Here is a 17,236-nt window from a genome sequence, read left to right on the forward strand (position 1 = left end):
CTCGGTGCTCGGCCCAGGTCTTTCCCCGGCACATAGGTCAATGACGACGAAACTGAAGTCCTTGATTGGAAGAAACCGACAGGGGCCAGTCTCCGGCATCCCTATCTGCCAGTGGCATCAACGGAACTGAAGTGTCCTGCCGATGTCGATGGTGCAGTGTCCATTTGTGCAGCTCCAAGGACCATCTGTGCAGATGCCACCAAGTTGATGGTTCAGACTCTCTCGACCCAGAGTTTCTCCATCTTTTTGAGTTGAGCTAGACATCTCTTAAAGTTTATCTGGGCATACATGCGGCAACCCTGGAAATCATGCGACGCCCCCAGGCAGAGGAGACATCTCATGGAGGTCCGTGATTGACATGGTCCCCTGGCACTGGAAGCATCAACAAAAGCCAGTCAAGGCCATGACTAACAAAAAAGAGAATGTACAACATAAGCGGTGACTTAGCTTCGAAGCCAGCGGGCACTGAGGCACCGCCACCATAGGGGAACGATTATGAAAAGAAATTTACCAGCAAAAACCCTGAATGACTAAGGAGCCTATGGGGTGGAACCGAGAGGGGCCCGGCAGCGATAGAAATGTGAAAAACATCCAGTGAAAGGTTTTCCAAAGGCAATTTTAAAGAAAAAACCCAAGAGCTCACTTAAACTGCAAGGCGAAAGCTCCACGGGGGTGGGGACATGTGGTATAGGGCATGCTGGGCATGCTCAGTGTGCCTAATCAAAATTCCAGAAGCTGACATAAGTTTCCCTGCCAGGCTCCATCCAATGTCACCCATGTGCGAGGACTACCATCCTACCTGTCCTAGGGGAATAAATGTTTGTTGGTTCATGTCACTTGATGTGTACTGTAAACAAGGTGAATCCAGCAATTTGACACACCTGTTAAGATTTCAATGAAATCCTGCCAACTTCAGTCAATTATGTAATATTTTTTACCTAGTGAATAGTTTGTGCTAAAAAAAAAAAAAAAAAGTGGTACAGTGACTATTGGAAACTAGAAACCTTTGTTATCCACAGTAAAAAGCAGTATGGGCAGTGGCAATGTAAGCTTCCTCACACTGTTCTGCTGATTATGGCTCAGTCTTGCTCTAAATGAATTACATTAAAGTTAAAGACATTGTATCAGATAGTAATCAGTTTTAATGCCACCTTCACTATTTCAGAGTACAAATGCTGTAGCTTAAGTTTAGTATCAAATCTTAAATATGAAATATACGCACACTTTCAACCCCTTAGTGAAAAAGCATTCACGTCACTATATGAAAAATTCTCACCCAGATTAAAAAAAAAAAAAAAAGCAGTAAGTTTGGCTGTTTAGTCTACCTTCCCCTAAGCTCCATAGCAAAACTCTTCCCTCAATCTCTTATGAACATGAGCTGCCAAGGTCTGCCTGGCTTTTGGGCTTCTTTTTCTATTTATCCTCCCTCTAACATCTTGCACCTTCTAGTACTTAACTTACTTCATCTATAGGCATGCAGTATTTATATTAGTGAACCTCACATCTGTACATAAACTGTATGCAATTATATACACAGTTTTCTATGTAATCTGCTTTGACAATCCATAGGATAAACATGGAATATCATTAAATGCTTATAAATACTTACTTATTTGCTTTGATATTGCACATTTATTACCAAAGTATCCCATATAGAGGATTTTGCAAAAATAATCTATAATGAGAAACAAGATTTCATCTATAAGTAGGATATGAACACCAGATTCAGCATGTGCATTAAATGGCTGCAGACACCTGCATTTTTCACATTCCTCACTTATGCCATGTTCCAGCAGTAATAGTAGGGCCATTATCTGATAATTTCCTTTATCATTTGATAACCTTGATTTGGTGGTGCTTAATTTAGTTATAGTCACTAAAAGGGAGCACTGATTAATTAGAATTAATAATGTCATTACCTCATGTGTGTACACCCGTACTGGAATTCCAAAGGCTCGTGCTAGTCCAAAATCTGCTAGTTTAATTACTCCTTTGCTGTCTATCAACAAATTCTGAGGTTTCAAGTCTCTGTGCAGGACCCTTCTTGAGTGGCAAAATACAATACCTTGCAAGATTTGGTACAAATAACTCTAGTAAATTGGAAAAAAAAAGCCAATATTTAAAGCGATTATACTTCATGAGAAAAAACAGTAAGTCAAGAAAACTGGACACTAAACATGGAACTAGATTTAACTACCCATTGATAGAATCTATTAACTCAGTAACTGGCTAGCACACTAGTTATAAAATAAAGTAATTTTAGAGTATTAACTTTTTTTGTGGTGGGGGGGGGGGGGGGGGGGGGGGTTTGGAGGGGAGGGAGAAAAAGCAAGAGTAATCAGGCAGGGTCAAGAATAGACAAGTACAATTTCTATAGACTTTGTCCAACTATTGCATAAAAATGTACCAATTAATCAACTTTGAGACTGAAAAGGAGGCTGTGGTGAATAGCTTGTCAGCAACATTGGGCAAATTAAAAAACATTAGCACAAAACCCCTTTATTTCAAGTTTGAATAAACACTGAATGGGAGGATGAATGGTAGTGAGGTGGGCAATAAGTACATGGGACATTTGGGGCCAGGCTGGTTTTATGGCATGATCCCATACCCCTTTTCTGATATGTTAAGTCCTCTATACCAGGGCTTCCCATACCTATCCTGGGGATCCTACAGCTAGTTGTGTTTTCAGGATATCCACAATGAACATGCATGAGATAGATTTACATATTTCATGCAGATCTCTGGTGCATATTCATTGTGGATATCCAGAAAACCCAACTGGCTGTGATGTCCAAGACAGGTTTGGGACACCCTTCCCTATATAAAGAGGCACTGAAAACTACATTCAGCATTCATGGGCTTTGATTTGTGTAAATCATGCTTCAAAAGTTAAATAAAAAGCCACAAAATAAGCTTCCCCTACTGCAACCTCCACATAGCCTCATTTATATACACTGCAACACATATCCAAACAGGCTCAACAGGGAAGACACTTACACTTGCACAGAAGTGATTATGGGGAGCACAGAGGAACAAACTTAGAAATGCTTTAACATTCTATAGTACACAAGGAAGGGCTGACATTGTGTTACTATGAAGACACTACTTCCCATCTATATTTTATTTCTCCATCCTGCCTAATGCCCTGTGCATGAAGGGGCAGTACTCATAGGACCCTGGTCAAAAATCACACAACCCTTCCACATCGATACAAGCCAGCAAGGTTAGAAATGAATACAGGAACCTTATATGCCATAAACAAGGGCTCCATCACTGCAACCATGCCAGAACAGAGGGGGGTTCCTTTTCCTACTGCTTCTAGCCTTGTTCTACCACACACTGGCAAAACACTCTAGGATAAAATGCTCTGTATAGGGATACATGCTAATACACAGATGTAATCATATCATGCACAAACAAATGGATGCATCTGCAGACCAAAGGACTTGTCACTTTTTGCCTCTCAGAGAATTGTTTAGTGATCACTAAAGAGCACATTGTCATCTATACCTAATACAAACTGATGCGGTCCCTTTAAATGCTGTTAAGGTGCTATCTGTGTTGGGGTGTCAGAAACAAACATGCAGGCATAGGGTGCTCACTCATTACCCAGAGCTAAGAACAGTCAGCAGCTCATTTAATCCAAGCCACCCTTCCTCTAACCAGTCTTAAAAAGGAGCACTTGAAATGAGAAGTACCTCTGACAGGTTCTTCTACAATGCCTTATCTTTCTGTTTGGAGAAGGGTGGGGTCTGCCCACAGGTTTATAAGCTGAATGTGTGAATTGCTAGAGTGCCTGCAAGTCTTCTCTAGACCAATAAATATGTATTTGTTGTCTTCAAACCCCTAATGAGTTTAAAATATTTTCCAGACCAACCCAGACCCCATGACAGCTGTTTCTGGGCAGCAAGGAACAGAGAAAGGGGACTGTCTGAACAGATCATCATGCATCCTAGGCAGAAAGAGGCGAGACTGCCCTTCGGGTTAATGCAGAAGTCTATGGGGTAGGACCCACAGAACCAGATAATATATCCAGTCCTAATATTTCCTTGTACATGTGATGCCAGTAATTGTGCAACTGTTTCTTTGTATGTATCTTTCACATGGGCTGTGGTTGACATTGCTCTAGTTATCTTATGTACTCATCATTTGGTCCAACTTTATTTTGAGAGGTAAGGGAGGACTCTGCAGTTTCTCTGTTCCTTTCACTTCCACCTTAAATTCAAAGCAGGCCTCTGTTGGGCAACAGCACAATGAGAGCGTATTTACATCTATCTTGGGTTTTCCCTTTTTTTTTTTATTTTATAACACCTCTCCCAATTCAGCCTAATCATTGTAGTAAGTCCTTGGCAAAGCGCCACAAATCAGCTTTCTGCAACTTTGTTAATGAGGATCTAACGTCTGGTCACTAGGTGTACCATCAAATAAAGGCTGGGATGCAGTTGCTTCTACACCATCCCCAGCCAGCCTGGGAACAAAAAAAAAAAAAAAAAAAAAACAAAAAAAACCACCCCAAAAACACTTTACCTAGATATTGTACCAAGTATGCCCACATAGCACTACCACTGAACCACCAGGCCAGCCCCCATTTTATCTAATTTTAAACAGTGCATGCTCCCTTCAATCCCTGTTGTATACGTGTGCACATGCTGTAGCATGGTTCTTTGTGCTTTGGTTGTTCTGCTGCAAGCAATGGAAAGGCACATAACTGTGTGTTCTTCACAAATACAAGTTATATTTGTAGATAACGTTATACATCTGTTCTTAACGAGGAGAAATTTAATCTTACCTGATAAATCTTTCCTTAAATCCTTCTATAACAGTCCAGATGAGTGGATTATACCTCTCTGCCAGTAAGCAGAGACAGAGCTGTTCCATGTCAATCACTCATAGTACATAGGCTGCTGCAGTAGTAAGCTTTGTCAGTATGCCTTTGTCAAAACTAATAAATTGATTAGAACAGCAAATGAATAATCATTTATAATTCATTTTTTAAGAAACAAAAGCTAATCCAAGGCCTTTTCTTATCCCTCTCCCCTTTGGGAAGGGAAGAGACTAACAGGTCCTGCTCCATTCTCTTCTCTCAGTGAATAAAAGCACTAATTTCTGAATTTTGGTCAGCTTAGACCAGGGGTGACCAACTCTGATCCTCAAGAGCCACAAATAGGCTAGATATTCAGGATATTGACAATGAATATGCATGAGATAAATTTGCATACAATGGATGCAGTGCATGCAGATCTCTCTCAAGCATACTCATTGTGGACATTTGGAAAATCTGGCCTGTTAGCAGCCCTCTAGGACTGGAGTTTGCCACCCTTGGCTTATACCAACTTAAGAGAGCTCTAGACTGGTATGGCAGGATTCAAAGAGAGGAAACTTAGGTAAGATTAAATTTCTCCTTCCTTGTCATGTCATACCAGTTCAGATGAGTGGGACATACCCATGTTTCTATCATATTGGATAGGAAGAGGTCCAGGTTTCGCTTGAGATCCTTAGCATCATTCCTAGCCCTGACATCCAAGCAGTAGTGCAAGGAAGAACAAGTCACTGCATTGCAAATATCCTCTACAGCAGTGGTTCTCAACCTTTTTTTGGCCGGGACACACCTGACAGATGGTTCACGTATGCGTGACACTGAACATGTGACCATCATGGGGCTAAATGTAAACATGCACTCTGCATCCACAGGAATCCCCTCAACCCCCAGCAATGATCTAGGGCATTACCATGTACAACTCGCCATACAAAAAAGATATTCTGGTTCTGATGACATCTCAGTAAAAGCAAAACAAACTCCTTTTACTACCAGGCAAAATAGCCTTCCTTATGAAAAGACAGTAATTTACCACTAATGCATATCCTATTGAGAAAACACAACAAATAAGATTGATACAAATGCCTACATGCTAGTAAACTACCTCACCTCTGTCACAAACCTAGAACTGACCTTCACCAAGAACAGAACACACAAATTATAAATATGGAGACAAACTGGAATGGAAAACCAAAAAAGCCACACTGCATGCAGTGCGAACCTGGAGAAATGGAAAGAGAAATATAGCACTTAACAGACTCTCAGGATTTCCAATAATGCACACAAACTAACCCATACAAAGTTACACCTGTATTATGGAATACACTCAAACAGTAACAACCCTATCTAAGAAATACAACTATTAAACCAGGCCCTAAACACCAATACATTTCCTATTGGGAAAACAGAATAAGCCAAGCTGCTATAGAGCCCCACACAGAAATAAGTGTAAAGCTATACTAAAAATGTTACGAAACAGCTGAACAGAATAATATCAAACAATTAAAAACTCTAAAATTATTAAAATGAGTCCAAATATCAATAAAATTTCAAAACAGCAGACATCACATAATATCAAATAAATAAAATGGCAGTCAATCAAGAAAAATAAATTTAAAAAGCCACCTTTACTTACCCTCTCTCTCCAGCAACTCTCCTACTTCTTTCCCTTCCAGGCCAATAGCACTCACCAGAAGCAGCAAGGGCTGCTGAAGCTTTGTCCGCACAGTCCTCTTCCTTAGCACCCACAACCAGTCACTCACACACAGCTTCCCCATCTCCCCAATTGGACCCCACAACCAGTCTCTCTCTCAATCTCGCACACAAACTCTCAAAAACCTCTTTTTCCTTCGCTGCGGGGATGGGCTCCCATGGCGGCCTTGCTTCGTCTGGGTTCAATACTGCCATTCCTCCCACCCCACCTCTGGGCTATGTAATGCCTGCCTCACCAGCCAATCAAACGCTTCCTTCCTTCTTCATACTCCCTCTGGCAGGTAGAAGAGAGAAGGCTTCCAACTGGCCCACGGGGGCTGGAAAAAGGGAGAAGGAAAGTACAATGGGGCAGTGGGACACCGGGAAATGCGACACGCCTGCTGGTGTTTGGCGACACACTGGTTGAGAAGTGCTGCTCTACAGAGGCTGGCCTAGATTCTCATCCCTTCTGGAACTGCTACCTCCAGTCAATCCTCTATATGCTGCACCAATAGCTTATATAAACCATCTGGTTAGAAAGAGGCTGTAGAAGCCAACTTGCCCTTACAAGACCTGCTAGATAGGGCAGTCTGTGCAACTTCCCAAAGGAATGGAATGCCAAGGTATCTCAAAATGGCTCTACATACATCCAATTTATGTAAATTTCTATTCTCTCTATCTAAATATCAGTAAGTCTTACATACCTATCTAAACATCAATACGGAAGTGGACTGTTAAGATGACAAAGACCATCCTAGGCAAGGAGGGCACAGGCAGGATCACTACTCTTTCCTCCAAAACCACCAAGTAAGGATCCTATAACTCAGAGATGCATCTTGCTGAATAGATTGCCACCAGAAATATAGTCTTTCAAAAGATAAATCCTTCAGACTTGTCTGTCTTAAGGGCTCAAAAGATGCTCCTGCTAGAGGCTTCAAAACCAATGTCAGATCCCAAGACAGGACCACCTTATAAAAAAACAGCTCTGAGATATATTACACCCCTGAAATAGTGAATTCCCTCTGGATGTACTGCTATCGAAGAAACCTGAATTCTTCTGCTATAACAAAATCCCCACCTGAACCTTCAGAGAACTGAAAGATAATTCTTTCCTTCAAAATAGCTTTGAAAAAGAGGCTGAGTGGAATAGATACCCTGAAAGGGGAACATGCTTGTTGCAGACACCAAAACAGCAAAAACATCCTCCAGGCCCGTACATATACTAAAGGGGACCGCTTCGTAGCCCTCAACATGGTCACAGTCACCATAGTCAATAGACTCACTTACACAAGAGGTCTTTCAATAGCCAACCCATAAGTGAAAATTGAGGCGATCTTCTATGAAGATTAGGCCCGGTCATAAAAGCCCTTGTCCATTGGCAACCATAGTGGTTCCTCCAACCTGAGTTGCATCAGGTTAGCAAACCATAGACTCCTTGCTCAATCTGGGGCTATTATTCAAATAAAGGATGGATAATTCTCTATTCTTCTTAGCTCTCTTCATAGAAATGGTCTGAGGAAAAAGAGAAGATGGTCTTCCAGACGGTTGAATAAGGTCATATTGCCAGAGGAATTTCTCTGCAATTGAAAAGCCTTCCCAATTTGCAATTCTGCTTTGTTGCCATGAGATTCACTTGCAGGGTCCCTAGCCACTTATCAATAACTGGAAGGCCATCTTGCTCATTTCCCTGGGTCCAATGAATTCTGGCAGAGAAGTCTGCTTGAACATTGTCCTTTCTGGCTACGTGAGCAGAGGACAGCATTGCCAAGCATCTTTTCACCATTCCATCAAGGTGAAATCTTTTCAGCTGACCATGGCATTTTTGATGTGTCCTCATCCGTTCACATATTCCACTATCACATTGCCTGATTCGTGAAAAAAATATCAAATTGGACATGGTAACTTGTTTCTGCACATACCATTATCAAAGAACAAGAGCACCCTATAATGACAGTAACTTATCCAACTTATTCAAAGTTCTAAGACCTGGAGGTCACTGACCCTGTGAGCTGAAGTGACCACAACCAAAAATTTGACCTTCCATGTCAAGTTCTTCAGGTCACAGGTGTGCAGCAGCTCAAAAGGAGCTTTCATCAGCTGAGCTAACTCCATGTGGAGGTTCAAAGACACAGCAGGAGGCCTTAGCGGAGGCTTCAATTGAAGCAGGCCCCGCATCAAACGTACAATTATAGGCTGATCAGAGACAGGTGCACCATGGCTTTATGAGTCACTCGCACTAAAATGAAGTTTGATGGAGTTGACTTTTAAGCCAGCCTCCGATAGGTTTAGAAGGTAATCAAACAGTTTTTGTGTAGGACAGAACAGATCTAGGGCGTTCTGCTCATACTACATGGAACGTGGAAGGCTTTCTAGAAGCCATCAAAGACCAGAGATTGTCAGAAAGATCAAGTGGTTGCAGGATAAGCCTCAACATCCAGGCTGTGAGCAAAAGGGCCTGAGGTTGGGATGCTGCAGCCTGCCCTGATCTTCTGTGATGAGATATGGGGAAGTCCCCAGGATTGATCAGTTTCCAGATGGATTGGAAACTAAACCTGTCTCGGCCAATGAGGAGCTATAAGGATCCTAGTCCCTTTGTCCTCAAGAAGGAAAACGTCATAATGCCTCTATCGCTCCATGGTGAGACCACATCTTGAATTATGTGTACAATTCTGGTCGCCGCATCTCAAAAAAAAAGATATAGTTCGATGGAGAAGGTATAGAGAAGGAGAAGGAACAGCTCTCCTATGAGGAAAGGTTGAAGAGGTTAGGGCTGTTCAGCTTGGAAAAGAGACGGCTGAGGGGAGATATGATAGATGTCTTGAACAAGTAGATGTGAATCTGTTGTTTACACTTTCATAACATCATAAGAAATTGCCATGCTGGGTCAGACCAAGGGTCCATCAAGCCCAGCATCCTGTTTCCAACAGAGGCCAAACCAGGTCACAAGAACCTGGCAATTACCCAAACACTAAGAAGATCCCATGCCACTGATGCAATTAATAGCAGTGGCTATTCCCTAAGTAAATTTGATTAATAGCCGTTAATGGACTTCTCCTCCAAGAACTTATCCAAACCTTTTTTGAACCCAGCTACACTAATTGCACCAACCACATCCTCTGGCAACAAATTCCAGAGCTTTGTGTGTTGAGTGAAAAAGATTTTTCTCCGATTAATAGGAGGACTAGGGGACATTCCATGAAGTAAGCAAGTAGCACATTTAAGACTAATCAGAGAAAATTTTCACTCTGATAACTCAGAACCAGGGCAGCCTTGACTGCTTGGATGTTGAGCACCTAGTCCTTCAACTCCTGAAACTCAGAACATGTCTCCCAGGTGCTGCTGGCTTCTAGAAAACCTTCCACCAGGAAGTCTTACAAGTTGAAATGGAAGAGGTTCTCTGCCTGGTGTGCGGGGTATGGATTGGATCTGTTTACTGCCCACTCTCCAGGTTCTTGGATTATTTGTGGCACCTTTCCGAGCCTGGGCTTAAAACCACATCGGTCAGGGTTTATCTAAGTGCAGTTAGCATGTACCATCGGGGTGTCACTGGCAAACCCATATCAGTGCAGTCTATAGTAGGTTGCTTTATGAGGGGTCTGCTTCAACTAAAAGCCTCCTCTTCGGCCTCCTGTTGTGTCCAGGGACCTCAACATTGTCCTGACATGGCTCATGCATCCTCCCTTTGAGCCCGTGTGCTCCTGCGATACAAAGTTCCTCACCTGGAAAGTTATATTCCTGGTGGTGATCACTTTGGCTTGTAGAGTCAATCAGCTTTAGGCCTTGGTCACATACCTGCCATACACTAAGTTTTTTTTCATGATGTGTGGTCCTGCATACACACCCCAAGTTCCTAAGGTTGTGACTGTGAAAATCAGTCTCATTGTTTTGCCCACATTCGTTCCGAGGCCTCATTCCAACAGGCTCTCCCATACGTTGGATTGCAAGAGGGTTATAACTTTCTATTTGGAACGTACAGAGAGGTACAGAGAGTTACAGGCAATCCACTCAGCTCTTTGTTTCTTTCAATTACAGGCTGAGAGCTGCGGTGGGCAAACAGACCTTATCTAACTGGCTGGCGAACTGCATCTCCTCCCACTATGCAGAAGCGGGCCTTCCACTTGGAGGCCGAATCAAAGCTCGCTCTGAGGGCCATGGCGACATCAGCCCACCTGCAGGCAGTTCCTGTCACCAACATTTGCTGGGCAGCAACATGGCGTTCTCTGCACCCTTTCGCTGCCCACTACTGTTTGGACAAGGATGGTTGACAACAGTGCCTTCAGTTAATCTGTCATACACAATCTCTTCCAGGTGTAAGATCCATCCCTTCCTGCCTAGGCCCCTGTTTGGAACCAGGCTGTCCCCTTACTGACCAACAGCACCACAGTTGTGCCTGTTGGCACCTTGTTCGGTGACTGTTGGTCTTGGATGTTGCTGGTGTCAGCTTGGTAACCACCTATCTGTGAGGACTACCATCCTGCTTGTCCTTGGAAAAGTGCAGTTGCTTACCTGTAACAGATTCTCCTAGAGCAACAGTACAGAATTAGCAGCCAAATGTCCAATCTGGATTCCTTTATTGAGCAGAAACACAAATTTGTAAACAAGCCCGACTCTGGCCGAGTTTTGCCCTCTCACAATGGGGCTGCGTCAGGGGCTACAACATACAATAAATAACACATACTTATAAATAAATAAATATCATAAAAACATAACTAAAAAACATGCATATTTGTGGTGTAACATATAAAACTGGAAATTAAAAATTGCCAGGTTCTTGTGGCCTGGTTTTAGCCTCTGTTGGAAACAGGATGCTGGGCTTGATGGACCCTTGGTCTGACCCAGCATGGCAATTTCTTATGTTCTTATGAATTAACTATGTATGTGGTGGAGTATCAATCAAAAACAATAAAAATGAATAATATTGCCTTTACCTCAACTTTATCGTTTTGTGGTTTTGAGTATCCAGGTTTCAGATATAACTATACATCAAATTGTCTATAATTTTATGGATTAAAACTAAGAAAAAAGTCAATAAATGATATTGTCAATATTAAAATATTTGATCACATAAAAAATTGTACCTCAAGTCAAAAAAGATATCCTGTGCCACAGTGTGATTGATGAGCAATGCTCTCCAATGCTGTGTATAATATTTAAAAAATTAAAACAAATAACTTAAAATCATTTATGCATATGTCTAATATACATAATGCCATGTTAAAACGTGAGAAACATAGATGCAACAAATCTGAAAATTCTTTGAACTAAGGGTTATGAGTTAGGAACAAGTCAGCAATGTACAAAATAGTTATCTTTATCAAAATACCGAATAAGTAATTAGGTTAAAGATATACTACCTTGAAATAATTGATTATTAAACTGTGTAGCAAAAATATGTAGAAAACCATATAAACTGCCTATTTATTTTTGGAGAGTAAAAACAGTGTGCTGAAGGATACCATACACACGTGGGCAATAATGTCCTACTTGCATTAAAAGTGTGTGAATCACAGATAATTTGAATATACGAATGAGTTAAAAAATTGAACGTCCTTTGCTTATGTGAAACCGCTAAGGACTGGTGTTAAAGTGTATTTAAGCTTAGTATTTAAAAAAAAGTAACCACATAAGAAACGGTATTTAAATAAGTAAAAAAGATTGAAACCAATGCTTACTATTTAATGCGCTGAAGGATCCTATACACACATCGGCAACTCTGTCTCTCGCTGATCATAGAAAGGACTGAAGAACGCCGGCGTCTTTTTTTAATAGCTCAAAAACCACGCCAAAACAGCTGTCATTCACAAAAAGGGGGCGTGGTCGAAAAATACCCGTATGTTCAAGGCAGTGAATTAGAAAGCAATACAATACATGAATGAAACTTAAACAAGCTTACTAATTCCTGCAGGAAAGGATCAAAAAATGGTGCTACTTGGCCCGATAAATGTGTTAACTTAAAAAATGACTTGTCTCAAATATGTAAAAAACAGTTTTGCTACACAGTTTAATAATCAATTATTTCAAGGTAGTATATCTTTAACCTAATTACTTATTCAGTATTTTGATAAAGATAACTATTTTGTACATTGCTGACTTGTTCCTAACTCATAAGACCTCTTAGTTCAAAGAATTTTCAAATTTGTTGCATCTATGTTTTTCACCTTTTAACACGGCAATTATTTGCATCACAATGCATTGACTGTCTATGGCATTATGTATATTAGACATATGCATAAATGATTTTAAGTTATTTGTTTTAATTTTTTAAATATTATACACAGCATTGGAGAGGATTGCTCATTAATCACACTGTGGCACAGGATATCTTTTTTGACTTGAAGTACATTTTTTTAATGTGATCAAATATTTTAATATTGACAATATCATTTGACTTTTTTCATATTTTTTATCCATAAAATTATAGACAATTTGATGTATAGTTATATCTGAAACCTGGATACTCAAAAACCATGAAACGATAAAGTTGAGGTAAAGGCAATATTATTCATTTTTATTGTTTTTGATTGATACTCCACCACATACATAGATAATTCAATTTATTTTTCAATTTCCAGTTTTATGTTACACCACAAATATGCATGTTACCATTTTATTTGTCTGTTTTAGTTATGTTTTTATGATTTTATTTATTTATAAGTGTGTGTTATTTATTGTATGTTGTAGCCCCTGACGCAGCCCCATTGTGAGAGGGCAAAACTCGGCCAGAGTCGGGCTTGTTTACAAATTTGTGTTTCTGCTCAATAAAGGAATCCAGATTGGACATTTGGCTGCTAATTCTGTACTGTTGCCCTCACGGCTTTGTTAGACAGCCTCCCTTACAGATTCTCCTAGGACAGCAGGAGGTTAGTCCTCCGGAATTTTGCCCACCGCCACACAGAGTTGGGTTCTCATGTGGTGTTTTTTTGCTCTTATTTTTCTCTGTTATGAGACTGAAGGCGGGGGGACCTTGCATGGATGCTTGGACAGTGGCAGGCTGGACATACCCAGTGTGCTAGTCAAAGCTTCTAGAAATTAACAAGTTTTCTGTGCCGGGCTCCATCTGATGTCGCCCATCTGTAAGAATTAACATCCTGCTCTCCTAGGAGAACACCTGTTACAGGTAAGCAAATGCACTGAATTCCCTTCTATTGATTTGGTACCCACTTTTCTAGTTTCAAGATGTTTTCTTTTTTCATTCCACAGCTCATCCAGAGGTATCTGTGGTGGTGGCTTGACAAGACTTATTTTATACAAAAATCTAAACACACAATTTTTATCTAATTTTAATATATTTTACAAATACCTATTCAATCAACATACAATTTGTGTTGAGATACCAGTTTGCTTTTGTTCCAGCCAGCTGGTCCTGTCTTTCTCAGAGGACAAGAAAGATGGTAGTCCTCACGCATGGGTGACATCTTCAGATGGAGCCTGATGCAGAAAACTTAATGCCAGTTTCCAGAAATTTTGACTAGGCACACTGAGCATTCCCATCATGCCCTATACTACATGTCCATGTGGGATCCCTCTTCACTTTCTTTTTATCCATGGAGCTGTCAGCATAGTGGTTGGTTGAGCTCTAAAACTTTTGACTTTTTGCCATGTATAACTTTTTTTTTTTCTCTTTTTGCGGTTTTTCGCTGTTTCTTCAAAAATCTGTCGCCAGGTCTCCCTCGGTGCCTCCCTAGTAGTGTCCCCAGTCATGGTTTTTGGCATTCGGGTAAGTTTCCTTTTGTGGTTGGTTCCCCTGGGGTGGCAGTGCCTCAGTGCCAGTCTTCCATCAATGCCTGCTGCCTACGTTCCTTTTTTTTCCCCCCATTTGTTTCACCCCATCATGGCCATATCTGGCTTCTGCAGATGCACCCAGTGCCAGAGGACCATGTCAATCACTGATCCTCATGAGGTTTGCATTCTCTGCCTGGGGGCATTGCATGATGTCCTAGGTTGCTGCTTGTGCGCCAAAATGACCCCAAAGAGACATCTGCTTCGATTCGACAAGATGGACAACCTCTTCGGGTTGATGTCCGAGCCATCGGCAGCATCTGCATCGGAGGACCTCAGAGCTGGACCAATGAACACCATGCCATCAACATCGGTGGGACCATCAGTTCCATCAAGGTTGCTGGTGGTTAGGGGCGGCAGAGACCAAACAGTGTCAATCTCCCCTGGGCAGAGGACACTGAGTTCATCATCTCGACCTCTGCACTGAGGAAAGAAGGGGCTGAGTATCGTAGGAAGACCAAGAAGCAACTGTGCCAGGCACAGGGGTCCACCAGCTTTGTCTAAAAAGTAATGAGCTGCAAAGGTATGAAGAGAACTCCATGTTGCTGCTTTACAAATGTCAATTATGGGCACTGAACGATAGTGTGCTGAGGTTGACATTGCTCTTACTGCATGTGCCTTTACTCGCCCTTGGAGAGGAAGGCCTGCTTTTTCATAGCAAAACGGTATACAATCTGCTAGCCAGTTGGATAACGTCTGCTTACCCACTGCTTTCCCTGGTTTGTTTGATCATAGGAGACAAAAAGTTGAGTGGATTTTCTGTGGACTTCTGTGCAATTTATGTAAAATGCTAAAGCACGCTTGCAGTCTAAGGTGTGTAAGGCTGTTTCTCCTGGATGAGAGTGAGGCCTTGGAAAGAATGTGGGTAAAACTATGGATTGGTTCAAGTGGAATTCCGTAACTACCTTAGGGAGGAATTTTGGATGTGCACGGAGGATCACTCTGTCGTGTAGGAACTTTGTGTAGGGGTCGTATGTGACAAGTGCTTGTAACTCACTAACCCTTCTAGCTGATGTAATAGCTACGAGGAAGATAAGTCTTCCATGTAAGAAATTTGACATCACAGGAATTCATGGGTTCAAAGGGAGAACGCATGAGTCTTGTTAATACCAGGTTCAGGTCCCATTCCGTGACTGGTGGTCGAATTGGTGGCCTGAGTTGTGTTAAACCTCTCATAAATCTACTGATGAGAGATTGCGCGGAGATAGGTGCATCTCCCAGCTTGTTATGGTAAGCTGAAATTGCACTTAAGTGTACTCTAACAGATGAAGTTTGAAGACCAGAGTCTGAAAGGTGATATAGGTAGTCTAATAAAGAAATTATGGGGCAGGAAAAAGGATCAATGCTCTTTTGCCTACACCACAAAGTAAACCTTTTCCATTTTGAAGCGTAGTTTCTTCGTGTGGAGGGTTTACGTGAAGCTATAAGCACTGGAGATATGTTGGATGAAAGACTGAGTGGTTGCAAGATCAAGCTTTCAACATCCATGCTGTCAGGGAAAGGGATTGAAGGTTGGGATGTCGCAACTGACCCTGATCCTGAGTTATGAGTGGGAGCTACACCCAGGCGAATTGGATCCCTGATTGAGAGGTCTAGGAGGGTGGGAAACCATACTTGACGGGGCCAATAAGGGGCTATGAGTATCATGGACCCTTTGTCCTGCTGTAGCTTCACTAGAGTTTTGGTTATGAGCGGTATTGGAGGATACGCGTATAGTAGGCCTGAGTTCCAAGGGCGAGCAAAGGCGTCCTTGGTTGGCTGGTTGTTCTGCTTGTGTAGCAAGTAGAAGTTGTCTACTTTGTGATTCAGGTGTTACGCAAAGAGGTCTATTGTCGGTTGACCCCAACATTGGAATATCCTGGTCGCTACTGAGGGATCCAGGGACCATTCGTGTGGTTGGAAGTGACGACTGAGGCGATCCACCACTACCTTGTGAATGCCTGGCAGATAAGTGGCCCGGAGGAACATTGAGTGTTTCAGGGCCCAGTCCCAAATCTGTGCAGCTTCTTGACAGAGGAGATACGAGCCCGTTCCTCCCTGTTTGTTGATGTACCACATTGCTACTGTGTTGTCCGTTTGGATAGAACAGTCTTGTGTGAAAGGCAGTCCTTGAACGTATCTAATGCATAACGTATAGCTCGAAGTTCCAGGAAATTGATTTGAAATGTTGCTTCGAGTTTTGTCCAAGTACCCTGAGTTTGGAGAGTGTCTATGTGAGCTCCCCAACCCAAGGTGGATGCATCTGTAGTTAGCGTTATCTGCGGAACTGGTTGTTGGAAAGGTAGGCCCTGGCACAAATTGTCCTTGTTTACCCACCAACGAAGAGAGGAACGTAGCTGGTGGGTTACTCTCATGGCGAGCCTTGCCATAGGAGTGACATGAACTGTGGAGGCCATGTGGCCTAGAATGCTTAGAAACTGATGAGCTGTAGTTTGTTCTTTTGAGTGGATCGAGTTTGCCAGTAGGGAAAGTGTTTCTGCTCGATCTTTGGGTAGAAAGGCCTTTGAGAGTATGGTGTTCAATTCTGCTCCTATGAATTGAAGCAGGTGAGACTGTGTGAGATGGGATTTTTGATAATTGATGAGAAATCCCATGGAATGAAGTAGAGCAATTGTTCGGTTGAGGGAAGTCAGAGCTCCTTGCTGAGATTGACTTCTGATGAGCCAGTCGTCTAGATATGGACTCTTTCTTTGTGCAAGTGTGCTGCTATTACTGCCAGACATTTGGTGAATACTCTAGGAGCAGAGGCTAGTCCGAATGGCAGAACTCTGTATTGGAAATGTTGATGACCGACTGAAGCACAGATACTTGCGATGAGGAGGGAATATTGGAATGTGAGCATAAGCGTCTTGAAGATCCAGAGAACAAAGCCAATCCCCTTTTTGAAGAAGTGGAAGCATGGTGCCTAGAGAGACCATTCTGAACGTCTTTTCTCAAAAATTTGTTGAA

The 17,236-nt window shown here is 42.0% G+C and overlaps 1 protein-coding gene across 2 annotated transcripts in view; it reads right to left on the minus strand.

Moving 5' to 3' along the window:
* The window catches only part of CDK1 (cyclin dependent kinase 1), a 129,524-nt gene that overhangs the window by 45,056 nt on the left and 67,232 nt on the right, over positions 1-17,236 (minus strand). For both annotated transcript variants that reach the window (XM_029609753.1, XM_029609752.1), the window contains exon 5: positions 1,920-2,090. In XM_029609753.1, coding sequence (XP_029465613.1) covers positions 1,920-2,090 — 171 coding nt within the window. The remainder of the gene's footprint in view (positions 1-1,919; positions 2,091-17,236) is intronic.

Source organism: Rhinatrema bivittatum, chromosome 7 (assembly GCF_901001135.1).
Source record: "Rhinatrema bivittatum chromosome 7, aRhiBiv1.1, whole genome shotgun sequence".
NCBI lineage: Eukaryota > Metazoa > Chordata > Amphibia > Gymnophiona > Rhinatrematidae > Rhinatrema > Rhinatrema bivittatum.